General features: G+C 49.3%; 1 protein-coding gene across 3 annotated transcripts in view; it reads left to right on the top strand.

Annotated features, from left to right (window-relative positions):
• The window catches only part of CFAP77 (cilia and flagella associated protein 77), a 159,529-nt gene that overhangs the window by 113,540 nt on the left and 27,732 nt on the right, over positions 1-18,257 (top strand). For all 3 annotated transcript variants that reach the window (XM_077306127.1, XM_077306125.1, XM_077306128.1), the window contains exon 4: positions 14,367-14,472. In XM_077306127.1, the coding sequence (XP_077162242.1) occupies positions 14,367-14,472 (106 nt within the window). The remainder of the gene's footprint in view (positions 1-14,366; positions 14,473-18,257) is intronic.

The raw sequence follows: 18,257 nt of genomic DNA, 5'->3' as shown, positions 1-18,257 counted from the left end.
TTTACTTCCTTCCTTCCTGCCTTCCTTGCTTTCTCCCTTCTGCCCATCCCTTCAACCACCCCTTGCCCTCCTTTCTCCCTCCCATACCTCCTTTCCTCTTCTTCCTTCCTTCCCTACAGCCTGCCTCCCCATCCGCTAGCACCCGCTGTCTTTCTTCTATAGCGGGCTTAATTTCTAGCTTAACTATAAAATCAGTGTCCAGTGGCACCTTTAAGACCAACAAAAATTTATTCAGGGCGTGAGCTTTCGAGTGCAAGCACTCTGCCCTGAATAAATCTACTTCAGACCAACACGGCTACCCTTTTGAATCTACCCTATTTAACTATGATGATGATGATGATGTTATCCGTTCAGTTGTGTCGGACCCTCAGCGATTCTATAGGGGAGTCTTGGCCATGCACCCCTGTCTCTGACTGCTTCTTTTAGTTGGTTCATGGTCATCCCTGGGTCGGCTTTGATCGGGTCGAGCCAGCGGATCCTTTGGTGACCACGGTCCCTTTTGCCACTGACCATGCCGAGCATTAATGATTTTTCCAGCGAGTTTGATGTGTCCAGAGTACGCGAGCCTCAGCCGTAACATCTCCCCTTCTAGTCAGTCAGTCAGTCACCTTTTATTGGCATAAAATATGTATAAGACATATAAAAATAGGGTTTAAAATTTCAACAAAATAATAAAATAGGCCATGGGGTTACATAACCAAACAGATCTTAAAATGATTAAATAGACTATAAAAGATAAAATACAAGGAAGGCAGCATATTATAAAAGCATCTTAGTTAAAACTCTGGCAACTAAAATGGTGACCTCTGGGTCTTTGTCAGAGAGCAGAAATTGCAAAGTTATAGACTTACTTACTTGTTTCCCAGCAAAGCAGCAAAACTGTCATCCCGACACTGCTCATATAAGGGGCAACATCTCCCCTTCGAATGACATAGTTGGTTTGCTCCTCTCTTGTTGGTGACTTTGGCTGTCCAGTGTATTTGCAGCATTCGTCTCCAACACCATAATTCGAAATCCTCTATTCTCCTCCTGTCTCCCTTCTTCAGGGTCCAGCTTTCACATCCATGGGTCGTTATGGGGAAGACAACGGCGTTGACTAGCCAACATCTTGTATTAAGGCTGATATCTTTACTCTTCCATATTCAGTTCATGCCTAACATTGTGTTCTGGCCCAGTATTATTCGCCGTTTGATTTCACAGCTGCATCAAATGGCAAATAACACTGGGCCGGAACGCAATGTTAGGCATGAACCGAAAATGGAACTGAATATTTAACTATAGGTAGCCAGAATATATGGGGGTCAGAATGAGGGTGACTGCTTCCGGGGGTGTAGTTTATAGATCTCCAGCAGAATCAGGTGGTGGAGCTGTTCTTGGGACGCACAATGCCTTATTTCTTATTTAGAGTTACCAACTTCCAGGCGAGGCCTGGAGTTGTCCCAGGGTCACCACTGACCTGCAGCTTAGAGATCAGTTCCCCTGGATGAAATGGCAGCTCCGGAGGGCACGCTCCCTGGCACTATCCTGCCCTGAGATCCCTCCTCTGCTCAAACTCTGCTTTTCCTAGCAATTTCTCAGCCCCAGGTTGCCGCACGATTTCCATCTCCACTTTCCCTTCTGGCTTTATGGCAATTAGGAGCCATTCTTGACCAGGGTTCTCGACCAGAGCCCACGAGGAGTCACTCCAGTTGGAGTGGATTTAATTTTTTTAATGTACATATATATAATTTTAAGTAACCTGGGGAGGAGTCAGGAGGACAGAGTGGCTTTCTGCTCGTCTGACTGGTCTGCAGTGGCCTTGCTGAATCCACATCCAGTGGAAAAGGGATGGGAGGGGAGAGCTGAATGTGCTGCACCCCCCCCCCATTGGCTCTTCCCATTCCCGCCTCTCAGAATTTCTTCTCAGAGCCCCGCCAGCAGAAGATGGCTGGAGGAAGGCTGGTGTAAGCAGAGGGATCCAGCTATTTTAGCTAGAGATCTCCCAGAGTTACAAATGATCTCTAAATCACACAAATCATTTCCCCTGAGGAGAATTGCAGCTATGCATGGTGGACTTTATGGCAGTTGAGATGAATGCTTCCTTGTTCTGCTCAAACAATGCTGCACACACAAAAATAACACCAACTTCTTATTTAACATACATTTTATTTGATTAGTGATACCATGCACACTGTAAACATGAGACTTCCACAGGTATGGCAGGGAGATGTGGCCAGCTGGCATCCCTTCTGGGGATACTTGAAGCCTGAAGAATATTTCAGGGGATACTCCATGTTCAAAAGGCTGAAAAAAACTGTATAAATTTTTAAATAAATATTGGGAATCTTAGGAGACCAACCCTCTGGGAATTTCCCAACCTGGAATCTGATTGTATCCATTGAGCCAGCTTGGTGTAGTGGTTCGGACAGCACACCTCTAATCTGACAAGCTGGCTTTGATTCCCCACTCCTCGTCCACATGCAGCCAGCTGGGTGACCTTGGGCTTGTTACAGCACTGAGAAAACTGTTCTGACCGAGCAGTCATCTCAGGGCTCTCTCAGCCTCACCCACCCCACAGGGTGTCTGTTGTGGGGAGAGGAAGGGAAGGCAAATATAAGCCCCTTTGAGACTCCTTCGGGTAGAGAAAAGCGGCATATAAGAACCAACGCTTCTTCTTCAGTAATCTCAGGGCTCTCTCAGCCTCCCCTCCCTCACAGGGTGTCTGTTGTGGGTAGAGGAAGGGAAGGCAAATATAAGCCCCTTTGAGACTCCTTCGGGTAGAGAAAAGCGGCATATAAGAACCAACTCTTCTTCTTCAGTAATCTCAGGGCTCTCTCAACCTCCCCTCCCTCACAGGGTGTCTGTTGTGGGTAGAGGAAGGGAAGGCAAATATAAGCCCCTTTGAGACTCCTTCGGGTAGAGAAAAGCGGTATATAAGAACCAACTCTTCTTCTTCAGTAATCTCAGAGCTCTCTCAGCCTCCCCTCCCTCACAGGGTGTCTGTTGTGGGGAGAGGAAGGGAATGCAATTGGAAGTCGCTTGGAGACTCCTTTGGGTAAAGAAAAGCATCTTATAAGAACCAACTCTTCTTCTTCAGTAATCTCAGGGCTCTCTCAGCCTCCCCTCCCTCACAGGGTGTCTGTTGTGGGGAGAGCAAAGGGAAGGTGGCTGGAAGCCGCTTTGAGCCTCCTTCGGGTAGGGAAAAGCAGGGTATCAAAACCAACCCTTCCTTCCTTCCTTCCTTCCTTCCTTCCTTCCTTCCTTCCTTCCTTCCTTCCTTCCTTCCTTCCTGTATAAAGGTTTTCCTCCTTTAACCTAAAACATAGCGTGTGCACATCAATGACTTATCCGCCCTGCTAATCCTTCCTTCCTTCCTTCCTTCCTTCCTCCCTTCCTTCCTTCCTTCCTTCCTGCCTGCCTGCCTGCCTGCCTGCCTGCCTGCCTGCCTGCCTTTTAGCATTCAAATCATTTCATCTCTAAGCCACTGTGGGCATTATTTCTGCATCAAGGCGCTGAAGCATAAATGTCATGAACAAAAGTCCTGAGCAAATTATTGGAGAGTAGCTTTGCCTCCCTACCAGATGCCATGATGTAAATTGTTTGGGGTCGTAGTCTTGAGGGTGTCTATCCCTTGGCTTGTTTTAATTTAAAGACAGTAACTGCACGTCTTGCATACCTGGCCTTGCCAGTGTTCCTGGAAATATGCTGCAGTTTTGCAGTTTCATCTAAACAAACCAACAGACATCCAAGGCCTGCTCCAGACATGTGGCAGAACGCAGCCGTGGCACAGCGGACGGGGTGACTCCAGCCGGGAAGGCGAGAATCATATTTTTGCCTGCTTCTCCATCCCACGCTCTCGGCAACTCGCAAGGAGACTCTGATGTCTGTTGTACTAGTTTTCTTTTTACAAGGAAGTTTCCTTTTGTTTTCTGGAATGATGGAAAGCATTCGGCAGTAGCCCCTTCATGCATCCAAATGTGGACTGAAGAGGCATATTCTATCATAGAATCACAGAATCCTAGAGTTGGAAGGGGCCATACAGGCCATCTAGTCCAACCCCCTGCTCAACGCAGGATCAGCCCAGAGCATCCTAAAGCATCCAAGAAAAGTGTGTATCCAACCTTTGCTTGAAGACTGCCAGTGAGGGGGAGCTCACCACCTCCTTAGGCAGCCTATTCCACTGCTGAACTACTCTGACTGTGAAAATCTTTTTCCTGATATCTAGCCTATATCGTTGTACTTGAAGTTTAAACCCATTACTGCGTGTCCTCTCCTCTGCAGCCAACAGAAACAGCATCCTGCCCTCCTCCAAGTGACAACCTTTCAAATACTTAAAGAGGGCTATCATGTCCCCTCTCAACCTCCTTTTCTCCAGGCTGAACATTCCCAAGTCCCTCAACCTATCTTCATAGGGCTTGGTCCCTTGTCCTCAGATCATCCTTGTCGCTCTCCTCTGTACCCTTTCATCATCATCATCATTATTTATTACGGTCATTGACCAGCAACAAAGTATCTACAGACATACATTATTACAGCGTTTTAACAGGACATTCGGCATCAGGGAGTTGACAAAGGCACAAAACATGAATACAGCATTTTGACAGTCAGGTCATTCAGCATCAACAATAGCCAAAGATTTCCGCACTCTGCTGGCAGTGTAGCAAAACTTTGCCACCATGTAAGAAACAGAATTATCTTTATCTGCAAGCAAGATGTTAATTAGATGATCATCTGTAAATCTAGGAAACCTTGATAGCAAGGGCAAGATTAAACGGCTTCTGGCAACCTTATAAAAGTCACAGTATAATATAATGTGGGCAAATATAATGTGGACACCTGAATTGCAAGGGCATAATCGGTCCTCTATGGGTACACGCTGCAGTCTTCCACTTAGCAGTGCTGATGGAGATGCATTGAACCAGGCCCTCGAAAAAGCCCATCGAAATTTAGTAAAGGTGATATATGTTAGATATGGTGCAGTAGAAAATCCCTCCCAGGACTTTAGTAACCTATATGGGCTCTCCTCTGTACCCTTTAAATTTTATCCATGTCCTTCTTGAAGTGAGGCCTTCAGAACTGCACACAGAACTCCAGGTGTGGTCTGACCAGTGCCGTATACAATGGGACTATGACATCTTGTGATTTTGATGTAATGCCTCTGTTAATACAGCCCAAAATGCCATTTGCCTTTTTTACCGCTGCATCACACTGCCTGCTCATGTTTAGTTTACAATCCACAAGTACTCCAAGGTCTCGTTCACACACAGTGCTACCTAGAAGCATATCCCCCATCCAGTAGGCATGCTTTTCATTTTTCTGACCCAGATGCAGAACTTTACACTTATCTTTATTAAATTGCATCTTGTTCTCATTTGCCCATTTTTCCATTGTGTTCAGATCTCGTTGAACTCTGTCTGTATCTTCCAGAGTATTTGCCAGTCCTCCCAATTTGGTGTCATCTGCAAACTTGATGAGTAGTCCTTCTATCCCCTCATCTAGATCATTAATAAATATGTTAAAAAGTATTGGGCCGAACACCGAGCCCTGAGGTACCCCGCTACTCACCTCCCTCCAGTCTGATGAAACACCATTGACAACAATGATTATGATCATTCTTAATAGCGGCATTATCTTGTGAGACTCAGGGCTGTTTACAATAGAATAAAACAACATCCTTACAAAATATTTATTTAAATACACACATTAAATAATAGCATTAAAACAGATTTAAACAGTTGCCTGCTTTCCTACTATGGGAGAGAAAGGGAAGCTTACAAACAGCTTTTCTCCATCTTTTAACCCTTGAGAACCCTCTGAAACATGCTTCAGGATTTGAGAAGCCCCAGAAGTGGCAGAACACAGTGGGAAGGCACAGCTGTGGACATGCCCACCTGGGGCCCCTCCCCTTCACGCCCCTCCAGGCCCAACAGTGGCCCTTTAAGGAGGAGGGGGCAGGTTGACATGACCATAGGTAGTCCTATCACAATAAATGTTTAGCAAATTTTAAAAATATACATAAATGTATTAACTCCCAACCATTCAGCAAACCCTTTCAGGGCTGTCAAGAATAATAGAATCATAGAATAAGAGAGTTGGAAGGGACCTTCTGGGTCATCTAGTCCAACCCCCTAACCTAGGCAGGACACTCACAACCCTCTCACACATCCACTGTCACCTGCCACCCCCTTGAGCCTTCACAGAATCCACCTCTCTGTCTGATGGCTATCCAGCTTCTGTTTAAAAATCTCCAAAGATGGAACCCACCACCTCCCGAGGAAGACTTTTCCACTGAGAAACTGCTCTAACTGTCAGGAACTTCTTCCTGATGTTTAGATGGAATTTCTTTTGGATTAGTTTCATCCCATTGGTTCTGGTCTGTCCCTCCGGGGCAAGAGAGACAACTCTGCTCCATCCTCTATCCAAAGGAGTCTCAAAGGGGCTTCCAATCGCCTTCCCTTCCTCTCCCCACAACAGACACCCTGTGAGGGTGGTGAGGTTGAGAGAGCCCTGATATGACTGAAGAAGAAATGTTGGTTCTTATATGCCGCTTTTCCCTACCCGAAGGAGTCTCAAAAGCAGCTGAAAATCACCTTCCTTTCCTCTCCCCATAGCAGACACCTTGTCAGGGTGGACCCTGCTTCCCTGACCGACCTTGGACTTGCAACTGTGGACTCACGTCTTGCCCTTATCTGGCCCTGCCCTGTGACCAGCTTTGCGTACTCCCTTCAAGACGATATGCTCCCTGCACGTCTCTCCCAGCCTTTGCCTGGACAATACAGGCAGGGGAACACACAGAGGCACGTGGGGCTGTTGATGGATCACAGAATGGAGCCATGCAGGCCATCTAGTCCACCCCCTGCTCAGTGCAGGATCAGCCTCAAGCACCCAGGAGAAGAATCTGTCCAGCCGCTGCTTGAAGACGGCCAGTGAGGGGGAGATCCCCACCTCCTCAGGCAGCCCCTTCCACTGCTGAACTAGACTCCTAAAATCCTAGAGTGGGAAGGGGCCATAGAGGTCATCTAGGCCCACCCCCTGCTCAGTGCAGGATCAGCCCCAAGCATCCAGGAGAAGGATCTGTCCAGCCGCTGCTTGAAGACGGCCAGTGAGGGGGAGCTCCCCACCTCCTTAGGCAGCCCCTTCCACGGCTGAACTAGACCCATAGAATCCTAGAGTGGGAAGGGGCCATAGAGGCCATCTAGTCCCATTCCCCGCTCAGTGCAGGATCAGCCTCCAGCATCCAGGAGAAGGATCTGTCCAGCCGCTGCTTGAAGACGGCCAGTGAGGGGGAGCTCCCCACCTCCTTAGGCAGCCCCTTCCACGGCTGAACTAGACTCCTAGAATCCTAGAGTGGAAAGGGGCCATGCAGGCCATCTAGTCCACCCCCTGCTCAGTGCAGGATCAGCCTCCAGCATCCAGGAGAAGGATCTGTCCAGCCACTGCTTGAAGACGGCCAGTGAGGGGGAGATCCCCACCTCCTGAGGCAGCCCCTTCCACTGCTGAACTAAATTCACAGAATCCTAGAGTGGGAAGGGGCCACGCAGGCCATCTAGTCCCACCCATGTTCAGCGCAGGATCAGCCTCAAGCATCCAGGAGAAGGATCTGTCCAGCCGCTGCTTGAAGACAGCCAGGGAGGGGGAGCTCCCCACCTCCTTAGTCAGCCCATTCCACGGATGAACTAAATTCACAGAATCCTAGAGTGGGAAGGGGCCATGCAGGCCATCTAGTTCCACCCCCTGCTCAGTGCAAGATCAGCCTCAAGCATCAGAGAATGATCCTAGAATTAGAAGGGCCACACAGGCCATCTAGTCCTTCAGATGAGTGGGACCCAGGCTGCAGACGGCCTTAAAGGTCAGAACTGAAACCTTGAACCTGATCTGAAGGCCAACTTTTAACCAACGCAGCTGCCTCAGCGTAGGCTGGACATGAGCCCTCCAAAATGACCCTAGAACAGTGGTCCCCAACCTTTTTATCACCGGGGACCACTAAACGCCGGGGACCACTCACCGGGGACCACTCAACGCCTTTTACTGAGGCCCGGTGGGGGGGTAGTTAACTCCTCTACTCTCAACCACTGCCCTGACGCTCTCACGGGGATAGAAGGAAATGGAATTGAGAAGAAAAAAAAAAGGAGAGTACTGGTAATTGGAGACTCCCTGCTAAGAGGAATGGATCGCCATGTGGCTGGGCCCGACCCCCTAAGCCGAGAGGTGTGTTGCTTGCCAGGGACGAAAATTAAAGATATTTCAGAAAAGCTGCCCAAACTCCTCAAATCTACGGATCGCTACCCATTTGTGATGGTCCATGTGGGAACAAATGACATGTCCCTGAATACCATCGCTCCTATTAAAAAAGACTATCAAGATCTGGGGAGGAAGCTCAAGCAAATGGGGGCACAAGTGGTATTCTCTTCAATCTTGCCTGTCAAGGGAAGAGGAATGCGTCGGGAGAGGAAGATAATGGAGGTGAATCACTGGCTGCGTAGTTGGTGCCGGCAGGAGAGATTTGGTTTCTAGGACCATGAGATAGGCTTTCTTGAGGAAGGCCTACTAGCACCTGATGGACTGCACTTATCGCAGTTGGGGAAGAATGTGTTTGGCAGGAACCTGGGAAGATTAATCAGGAGAACTTTAAACTGAAGCCACAAGGGGAAGTTCAACATAGGGAGTGTAAGGAAGGAGACCGATCGGGGGCAGCCCAACCGGCAAGGCCAGCTCATAGGGAACCAAAAGTAAAAGGATTCAGATGCCTTTATACTAACGCCCAAAGCATGGGCAATAAGAAGGAAGAGCTGGAACTTCTCATGCTGATGGAAAGGTATGATCTAGTAGGCATCACAGAAACTTGGTGGAATTTTTCTCATGACTGGAATGTAATAGTGGATGGATATGAATTGTTTAGAAAAAACAGAATAGATCGAAGAGGTGGAGGAGTGGCACTGTATGTGAGGAAAGGGCTTACCTGTCAGGAAATTCTAGTGAAGGAGAGCATATCTACAGTGGAAAGCATCTGGGTGAAAATAAGCTCGGGCTCGGTGCTCGGCCCGGTACTTTTTAACATATTTATTAATGATCTAGATGAGGGGGTGGAGGGACTACTCATCAAGTTTGCAGACGACACCAAATTGGGAGGACTGGCAAATACTCTGGAAGATAGAGACAGAGTTCAACGAGATCTGAACACAATGGAAAAATGGGCAAATGAGAACAAGATGCAATTTAATAAAGATAAGTGTAAAGTTCTGCATCTGGGTCAGAAAAATGAAAAGCATGCCTACTGGATGGGGGATATGCTTCTAGGAAACACTGTGTGTGAACGAGACCTTGGGGTACTTGTGGATTGTAAACTAAACATGAGCAGGCAGTGTGATGCAGCGGTAAAAAAGGCAAATGCCATTTTGGGCTGTATCAACAGAGCCATCACATCAAAATCACAAGATGTCATAGTCCCATTGTATATGGCACTGGTCAGACCACACCTGGAGTACTGTGTGCAGTTCTGGAGGCCTCACTTCAAGAAGGACGTGGATAAAATTGAAAGGGTACAGAGGAGAGCGACGAGGATGATTTGGGGCCAAGGGACCAAGCCCTATGAAGATAGGTTGAGGGACTTGGGAATGTTCAATGGTGTTTCATCAGACTGGAGGGGGTGAGTAGCGGGGTACCTCAGGGCTCGGTGCTCTATGATTCTCTATGATTCTATGATTCTAAGGAAGGAAGGAAGGAAGGAAGGAAGGAAGGAAGGAAGGAAGGAAGGAAGGAAGGAAGGAAGGAAGGAAGGAAGGAAGGAAGGAAGGGACCCCTGAAATCTGGAACTGGCCTTGCTTCAATCAGCTTTCTTTCCAAGGCATGAGATGGTCGGGTGGGGAGGGGAGAGACGTTTTGTAAGCCCCGACTTAAAGTTTGACTGGCGTAATCTTTGCAGAGGAAACTGCCACACAGCCCGGAGCGCAGAGATGCCACTTTGTCTCTGGTGGGCTGGCTCACAGGTTGGTGTCGTGCATAGATTTTAGTCTTTACAAAATAGCTGTCTCCGGTGAAGGGATCATCGGCAGCGAAAGAGGAGAAACTCGTCTGTAGCTGCACAGTCTCGACTGCTGCCCTTGATTTTCCAGGAAGAAGAAGAAGAAGGAAGAAAAAAACAGCCTCCGGCTACTCCACCAAATTAGTAGTCACTGATGACCAATTATTTTGCCCCACTGTGAACGGGGAGGCGGAACTAAGAACCCGGTTGGTCAGACCCAGGGCTCTCCCCTGAAAGGCCTTTCAACCGGCGAGTACTTAAAATCCCTCTGAAGGTTCTGACGCTCCCCGGCCTCCCTGGGAAGTTTCATCCTCCATATTAACCAACAACAAAAAAAAAGTTTTAATGAGCTGTGGGGATAAACTGATGGGCCATCCTAAGAACAGCCTGCTCTCGTCTCGGTAGAGAACTATTTCGCCAAACAGGAGAATCACAGCTGTCAGGATTTATACACGCGTACCCCCGAAAAGTGTCAGGCTCATATTTGCAAATTATAATTACCGTTTCCCCTGCGTCTCCCTCCCTGGTGCCTTCATTGTGGAGAAGGCCGGCCCGGCTTCCTGGTATCGTCCGCGTAAGCACCGAAGGCTCATGCTGACTGGAAGAGATTTACCTGGTTTGTAGCTCATTTAAGAGCTACACCGTTTTGATTTTAATATTGTTAATACTTCATTATGCTTTTCGTAAAGACTTATTTGGCAGCAAAGGGGCCCATTAAAAAAAATAAAGTGGCAGGTTTCGCTTGTGAGGGAAACAGCCAGGCGCCCGTTTCGGTTAAGTGCCTCCTGGCTCTTGAAGACAATTTAGCAGAGGAATTTATTAAAAATACAGGAAGAGAAGAGGGAGGGGGAAGCCCACGTTGAGTGAGTAATGATTTTGAAGGGGCACATAAATAAATGTTTGGAGTGTTTAAGGGGAAGCACAAGATGCCGGGTGAAGCTCCAGCACCCTTCAGGGAAGAGACGGGAACTGGAGACAGAGAAAAGGAGAGGGAGGGACACGGAGAAGGGGCCGGTTCAGTTCTCACCCTGTTTTAGGGACCGGGTCAATGAGGTGCAGCTCGGAACAGAGTTCAGAGGGGGGCAAATTGGATGGATGTCCCAGATACTGGGCAGGGATCCACTCGGGACAGAGTAGGGTTCTCTTCTCTGGGTTGGGAGATTCCTGGAGATACTGGGGAGGTGGAGCCCTGGACATGGTTGCCAACCTCCAGGAGGTGGCAGCAAAAAGCAAGAGGTTGCAGAGTATGTGGAAAGAACACCCCAGCACTTCTATGCTCTGTCACACACACACCCCTGCCCCCTTGCTTCCTCCCCCACAGAGTTGCAAATGAATGTTTGTGAAGATGTTTGTGTCTTCGGACTGCCTTTCCCCCTACACCAGCTTGGTGGTGAAGAGTGGCAGCTTCTCATCCGGAGAGCCAGGCCTGATTCCCCACTCCTCCGCATGCAACTAGCTGGGTGACCTCGAACTAGTCCCAGTTCTCTTAGAGCTACTTCTGCAGAGCAGTTCTGTCAGAGCTTTCTCAGCCCCCCCCCCCTCACAGCATGTCTGTTGTGGGGAAAGGAAAGGAAGGTGATGGCAAGCCGCTTTGAGACACATGAGGCCTACTGGGTGACCTTGAGCCAATCACCGTTCTCTCAGAGCTCTCTCAGCTTCACAGACCTCACAGGGTGTCTGTTGTGGGCAGAGGAAGAGAAGGTGACTGGAAGCAGCTTTGGACTCCTTTGGGTTGTTAAAATTGGGGTATAAGCCCAGCTCTTCTTCTACCCCCTCCCAAGAATGTTAAGATCTAGCAGCCTCTGGCACCAAGGAGATAACGCTGGCCCCGGCCTGGTGGAGATCAGGGCCCTCTGGGATCTCAAACAACTCCAGAGGACCTGAAAAATGGATCTGTTCCTCCAGGCCTCTGGCTGAGGCCAGAAGAGCAACATCTGGACTTCCCTGCTGAAAATCCCTTTGCAGACAGGAAATCCCTCCAATTTCCGTGGAACCTCGTAAAAGGGGGGTGGGGGGGGCTTTATTGTTTTATTCATGTAAAATTGTTTTATTGTGATGGTTTTAACCCTTGCTGCCGTCCGCCCTGAGCCCACCAGGAAAGGGGGGTATAGAAACAAAATACGGGTTCTTGTATTGGAGAAGGGAAGCAGGGCAGAGGCCTGAGTCGTGCCACGCACTTCTGCTTGCTCCCACTGTTGTGGGACGCTCAGTTTAATGTCCTTTTAGCTCCCTGGGGGGGGGGGGAGGAAGACCCACCAGCCTCCAAACCCCAATCCTGCCCAGTGCCGGGGCTGCCAATTTCCAGGTGAGGGCTGGAGTTCTTCCGGAACGGCAACTGGATTCCAGGTGACAGGGACCAGTTTGCCGGGCGCAGGCAGCAGTTCCAGAGAGGAGATCCGTGGAACGGCAGATATGCTGAGCCAGGCTTTCTCAACCTTTGGACCGCAGGGGCACACCCAAACGTTTTTTCAGGCTTCGAGGCGCAGTGGAAGTGCCGTCAGCTGGCCACGCCTCCCTGCCAGGCCCCAGAAATGACCATGGGCAGATGGAGTCCTTGCTTCCTTCGCAGGTTTTCTGCCACAGATGAGGCAGGAGGGAATGGGCCCCTTGGCCTCAGCAGTTCACGTCAAGCCCTGGAAAGGTGGGCTTTTTTGGAGACCTAGAAGGCTCCTCTCCCTGTCACTCAAGGCTCAGAGCTCAGGGAAGGCCCCTCTGCCCCTCCAACCCCCAAGTTAAAACACCCCCCCCCCCAACCTCAAGGCAGGACTCCCCTTGCTTGACTCCAGCTGCCACCAACGACACAGACCGCTGAAGTGGTAGGATCCTCCGCCCCCCCTTCCCACCCCCTCCAGGCCCATCATTGGTCCGCGTAAGGGAGTCTTTAAAAAATAATGTACAATTTCCAGTACGCCACGGGACACCCTGGCACTCTGGCGGGGAATCCATGGGCTGACCGCTTTCCCCTCCCGAGACTTCAGCACCCCCAGGCACCGCCCTGAAACCTCCAGGACTTTCCCAAACTGGAGTTGGCAAGCTTAATGGCAGGGTTGACCCCAACTCAAAGCTGAGGCGGGGTGCATGAGCTGCCTTGAGAAAGGAGCACATTAAGCAGGCAGGCCCTGTGATCCAGCGCATCGGCCCCTGAGTCGGGAGCAAAGATGTCTCTTCTGATAGGAACGGCCTCTCGGGGCGCATAGCATTAGACCGCGCACGGAACATCGTTAGGAAACACGGGCGTAGATTAGGCTTCTCCGAGGCGTGCAGCGTGAAATAATTAGTAATAAAAATCACGGCAGGGGCTAAAGAAGCCTGGGCAAAACAGGCACTTGGCAATGATGCCAGAAAGGCCCGGCACGGGATATTGAAAAAGGAAAGGAATCTCGACAGCCAGGGCGTCCTTTAAAAGCTGGTCAGTCCTATTGAGGGATTGGGACAGAGTCCTCTCAAGCAGTAGAGGCCTCCTGTTCAGGTTAGGGTGAGAAAGTTAGCTCTGGAGTTGCCAGGGGCTGGGCACGGGCCCCTGCATGAACCACCTGGGCTGAACTGTGAGTCCTCCCAGCCACCGTCTCAGAAATGCCGGTTACTTCATAAGGGGGAGGAAGAAGAGCTGTTTTTTGGTACCCCGCTTTTTACTACCCGATGGAGCCTCCAGGCAGCTTACAGCTGTCTTCCCCACCCCACAATGGACACTCTGTCAGGGAGGTGAGGCTGAGAGAGCTCAGAGAGAACTGGGACTAGCCCAAGGTCACCCAGGGAGCTGCATGTGGAGGAAGAGTGAGGAGTGCCATCAGGCAGCCTGTCTCCAGGAAATGCAACTGATCTCCAGAGGGCAGAGATCGTCCTCTTAAATCCATGGGTCAAGGAACACGGAATCATTCTGCTCTTTATTGGTGACAGCACAGGATACAGGAAAGTACCCCCCCCCAAGCCCCACAATATATACAGTCAGGGTACACTAGACCACCCACAACCGCGGCTGATGGACACGTGGCAGTTTAGACTGAGGAGGACAGGCCATGCCTGCCAGATACGAATCAACTGGCTCCCAAGGGGAGACCAGCCAGCCACGAGCCAATTGGTGGCTCTGAATTGCAACACAAACGTTCCCTTGGAGAGACTGGCTGTTCTGGAGCGGGGACTCCAGGGCATGTCTGTCCCATCGCTGAGGTCTGCCTCCTCCCTAAACCCCGCCTCCAAATCTCCAGGAATTCCCAAGCCCTGAATTGGCAACTCAGCTCTGAATTGCCAGGGGACCACTCCAAGCTCAGGAGAACAGGAGTCAGCTGGCCGGCTTCCAGATGCCAAGCTAGAGAGCCCTCGGTCTGGTCCCGAAAGTCACCGCTTTTCCTTTCTGTATCTTCCTCAGGCCTTCCACTCCCTTCTTCGACCTGCTTCAGCATAAATACAAAGAGATATGGATGGAGCAGCAAAGAGCCGTCATCCGGGCCCAGAAGGAGGAGAAGAAGCAGAAGGTAAGGGGGCAGAAGGGGCCCTTCTCTCCGGGCTTCACCCTCCACCCCCCCCCCCTAGTTTTCTGAAAAGGACAGTGGATGCTTTGCACGAGGGCAGAGGTAACCAAACTGTCCAGATGTCCACAGACTACAATTACCATGAGCCCCTGCCAATACCGTGGACACCTGCAGAGCCACCGTTTGGCCTCCCCTGCACTAGAGCCTGGGGCCAGGAGAAGGGATACTTTTAAAAAATCTTCAAGCACGGAAGCTCACTCCTTCTCCCCCCCCCCCCATTAGCCCAACTCTCACACCCACTTCTCATGTCCCTCCGGCATGGGGTGGCCACCCCATCTGATTCTGAATTATTTATTATTTATTTGACGCATTTACTAGCCACCTATCTACCTCGCAGCAAGCAAGGAAGCTGGTGATACCAATAAAACAGCAGAACGGACTTGGAGGGCAGGGGCACCTGGGAGACCAACAAAGGTTTATTCAAGGTGTGAGCTTTTGTGTACACAACACACTTCATCAGACAATGTAACGGAAAATGCCAGACTATATAAAGAGAGAGTAAATTAGCAGAAAATTAGTAAGCTGCATCATGAAATTGTCCCGATGACCTTATAACAGCCTTTCTCAACCTTTTTACTATTGAGAAACATTCTTCAGGCCATGAGAAACCCCAGAAGAGGCGCGAAGGTGCAGAACATGGTTGGGAAGCAGAGCTCTGTACTTGGCCACCCAGGCCCCTCCCCTCCCCACCCCCTCCAGACCCTTCATTGGACGTTTGGGGAGGGGTTAGACATGACCATATGTGATCATTTAACCCAATAAATGCTTAACAAATTTTAAAAATATATTAAAATTTAATTAACTCCCTCCCATTCAGGAATCCCTCCCAGGGCTGTCAAGAAATCCTGGCTGAGAAAGACGGCCTTATAATCTCGGCTTCTTATCGTAGAAAGCGGCTTCTGACCTGGCCAGCCGGGTTTGATCCTCAGCTGCTTCTCCACAGGCAGCCTGCTGGGTGACCTTGGGCTCTTCACAGCCCTGATAGTGCTGTTCTGAGCAAGCAGTCCTATCACTCAGCCTCACCCACCTCACAGGGTGTCTTGTGGGGTGAGGAAAGGGAAGGCGATTGGAAGCCCCTTTGAGACTCCTTTGGGAAGAGAAAAGCGGCATCTAAGAACCAACTCTTCTTCTTCTTCTTCTTCTTCTTCTTCTTCTTCTTCTTCTTCTTCTTCAGTAATCTCAGGGCTCTCTCAGCCTCCCCTCCCTCACAGGGTGTCTGTTGTGGGGAGAGGAAAGGGAAAGCGATTGGAAGCTGCTCTGAGACTCTTTCGGGTAGAGAAAAGCGGCATATAAGAACCAACTCTTCTTCTCCTTCAGTAGTCTCAGGGCTCTCTCAGCCTCCCCTCCCTCACAGGGTGTCTGTTGTGGGGAGAGGAAAGGAAGGCAATTGGAAGCTGCTTGGAGACTACTTTGGGTAGAGTGATATGATACGATACGATAACATTTATTGTGTTTAGCCAAAGGCCATTACAAAACATAGTTAAAAACAATATGGTACAAATATGGCTAAAACAATATTTCTCCAATATTGCGTACGTAAAATTGTAGACGAGGGCTACTGAGTTACAATTTAAAAGAAACACGGTGTATCAAAGTGAGGACACCTGCAAAACAGCTTTGGCTCGGATCTTCCTGGCGGCCAGAGCAAAAAGTGCCACCCTATATGAAATATAGGGGTCGACATCTGATAACAGATAGGTAACTTTATCAAAATCAGAAGTGGGGTAGTAACTTGGCAACGAATTTGCCCCTGGGTTCAGAGTACAGGGGGCAAGCCGAAACATACTTTGGGTAGAGAAAAGCAGCATCTAAGAACCAACTCTTCTTCTTCTTCTTCTTCAGAAATATCAGGGCTCTTTCATCCTCACCTCCCTCGCAGGGTGTCTGTTATGGGGAGAGGAAAGGGAAGGCAATTGTAAGCTGCTTTGAGACTCCTTCAGGTGATGAAAATTGGGGTATAAAAACCAATTCTTATTCTTCTTCTAAACATTTTCATTATGCTGCATATTTGTTGGATATTTTCATGAAGCTGTTTATTGATTTACTATGAATTTACTCTCTCCTTAAATATGTAGTCTGGCGATTTCCATTGCATTGTATCTGAGGAAGTGGGTATGCACGTGAAAGTTTGCACCTTGAATATAACTTTGTTGGTCCTCGAGGTGCCTCTGGACTCAAATTTTGTTCTGCTACTTCAGACCAGCATAGCAGCCCACCTGAAAATTAAACACCAGTTATCGAACGCATAGAAGACAACACATTAAGAGCTCAGTGAGGAACTGCCAATAAACCCAAGGTAAAAGTCTGAAACCCATTTCCACAACTCCATGGCTGAGGAGATAATTTCAGAGGGTAGCTGGGGATGGTCTGCAATAAAACGGTTATATTCAAATCCAGGAGCACCTTATTTTTTATTTATTTGATTTGATTTAATTTCTATACCGCCCTTCCTCAGGGTGGTTTACATACAACATCATAGGGGATACATGGAACGAGTCAACATACAACATAGTCAATATACAGCAATGACAACCCAACAGAGGTTCTAAACAACAACTTCAGTGGTCCCAACAATAACAACATAACAAGCTAAACTCCCTAGAGAGGTCAGGCTGCTTCAGGCCATGGAGGGGATGTCCGAGGTGGGGGGACCTGTGGTCAGTCTCAGGCAAATGCCTGGAGGAGGAGCTCCCTTTTGGAGGCCCTGCGGGACTGTGGGAGTTCAGGCAGGGCCTTAGAGCCACCTTCTGCCTGGAATCAGAAGACCCAGAGATCTCTATTTCTACTCACGCCTGAAAAAGGGAGTGTGGACTCTCCAGACCTCATAACAGCCTTTTTCAAGCTCTTGATTGTGGAGAAGCCCCTGAAACAATTTTTCAGGTCTTTGAGGATCCTCAGAAGTGATGCCCACTGGCCACGCCTCCCTGCCACGCCCCCCAGCAGTGACATCACCACCTTCCCTCCCTTCGCTCTCTACAATGTCTTCCCCTTTCCAGAAAGAAGGGCAGGAGCTGACAGCCTGGACCTCCCCATCCCACACCACAACCAACTCCCCTCCCTTTGAATGTTACACCTGCTCAAAAATCAGACAGTCTCCTGTTGAGCCAATCAAGAAGATAACCTGAAAATCCTCAGGAAGTTCCTGTCCAATCTATGCTAAATATACCTCTTGTCTGATGCCCCCTGCAGGACATCCTTGATATTCTGCTCAATCGTGCACACTGCAGATCTTGGGTATTCTAGCAATTTACACCCCACCTTTTCCCCCAAAGGGGACCCGAAGCAACTTTCATTGCTCTCCCTCCCCTATTTTTGTCCTCACAAGTACCCTGTAAGGCAGGATAGGCTGAGGCCAGGGTCATCCAGTGAGCTTCTAGGGCAGAGTAGGGACTCAAACCAGGGTGTCCCAGCTTCTAATCAGATGCTCTAAACCACTACACAGAAACACCACAACTGAGAAACCGGAAAGGGCTTTTGTGACTTAGTCCGTTCCTCTTGAGAATGCAGGGAATCCACAGCTATGGTATCCCCAACAAACGGCTGTCCAGTCTGTGCACCTCCTCCCTGCTGTCAAATACCCACTGATTAAAAAAGTAAAACAGTTTTATTAGGAAGAGAAACAAAGTGTGTGAATAAGAGAGGAGACAGAGTCCTAGTGGTCTGACTAACTATTGCCGTGGTCCATGCAGTGGCTTCTAATCTGGAGAGCCGAGTTTGATTCCCCATTC

The sequence above is a fragment of the Paroedura picta genome, chromosome 12 (genome assembly GCF_049243985.1).
Source record: "Paroedura picta isolate Pp20150507F chromosome 12, Ppicta_v3.0, whole genome shotgun sequence".
NCBI lineage: Eukaryota > Metazoa > Chordata > Lepidosauria > Squamata > Gekkonidae > Paroedura > Paroedura picta.
Note: the sequence above shows the minus strand (reverse complement) of the source record. Positions and strands in the feature narration are given on the sequence as shown.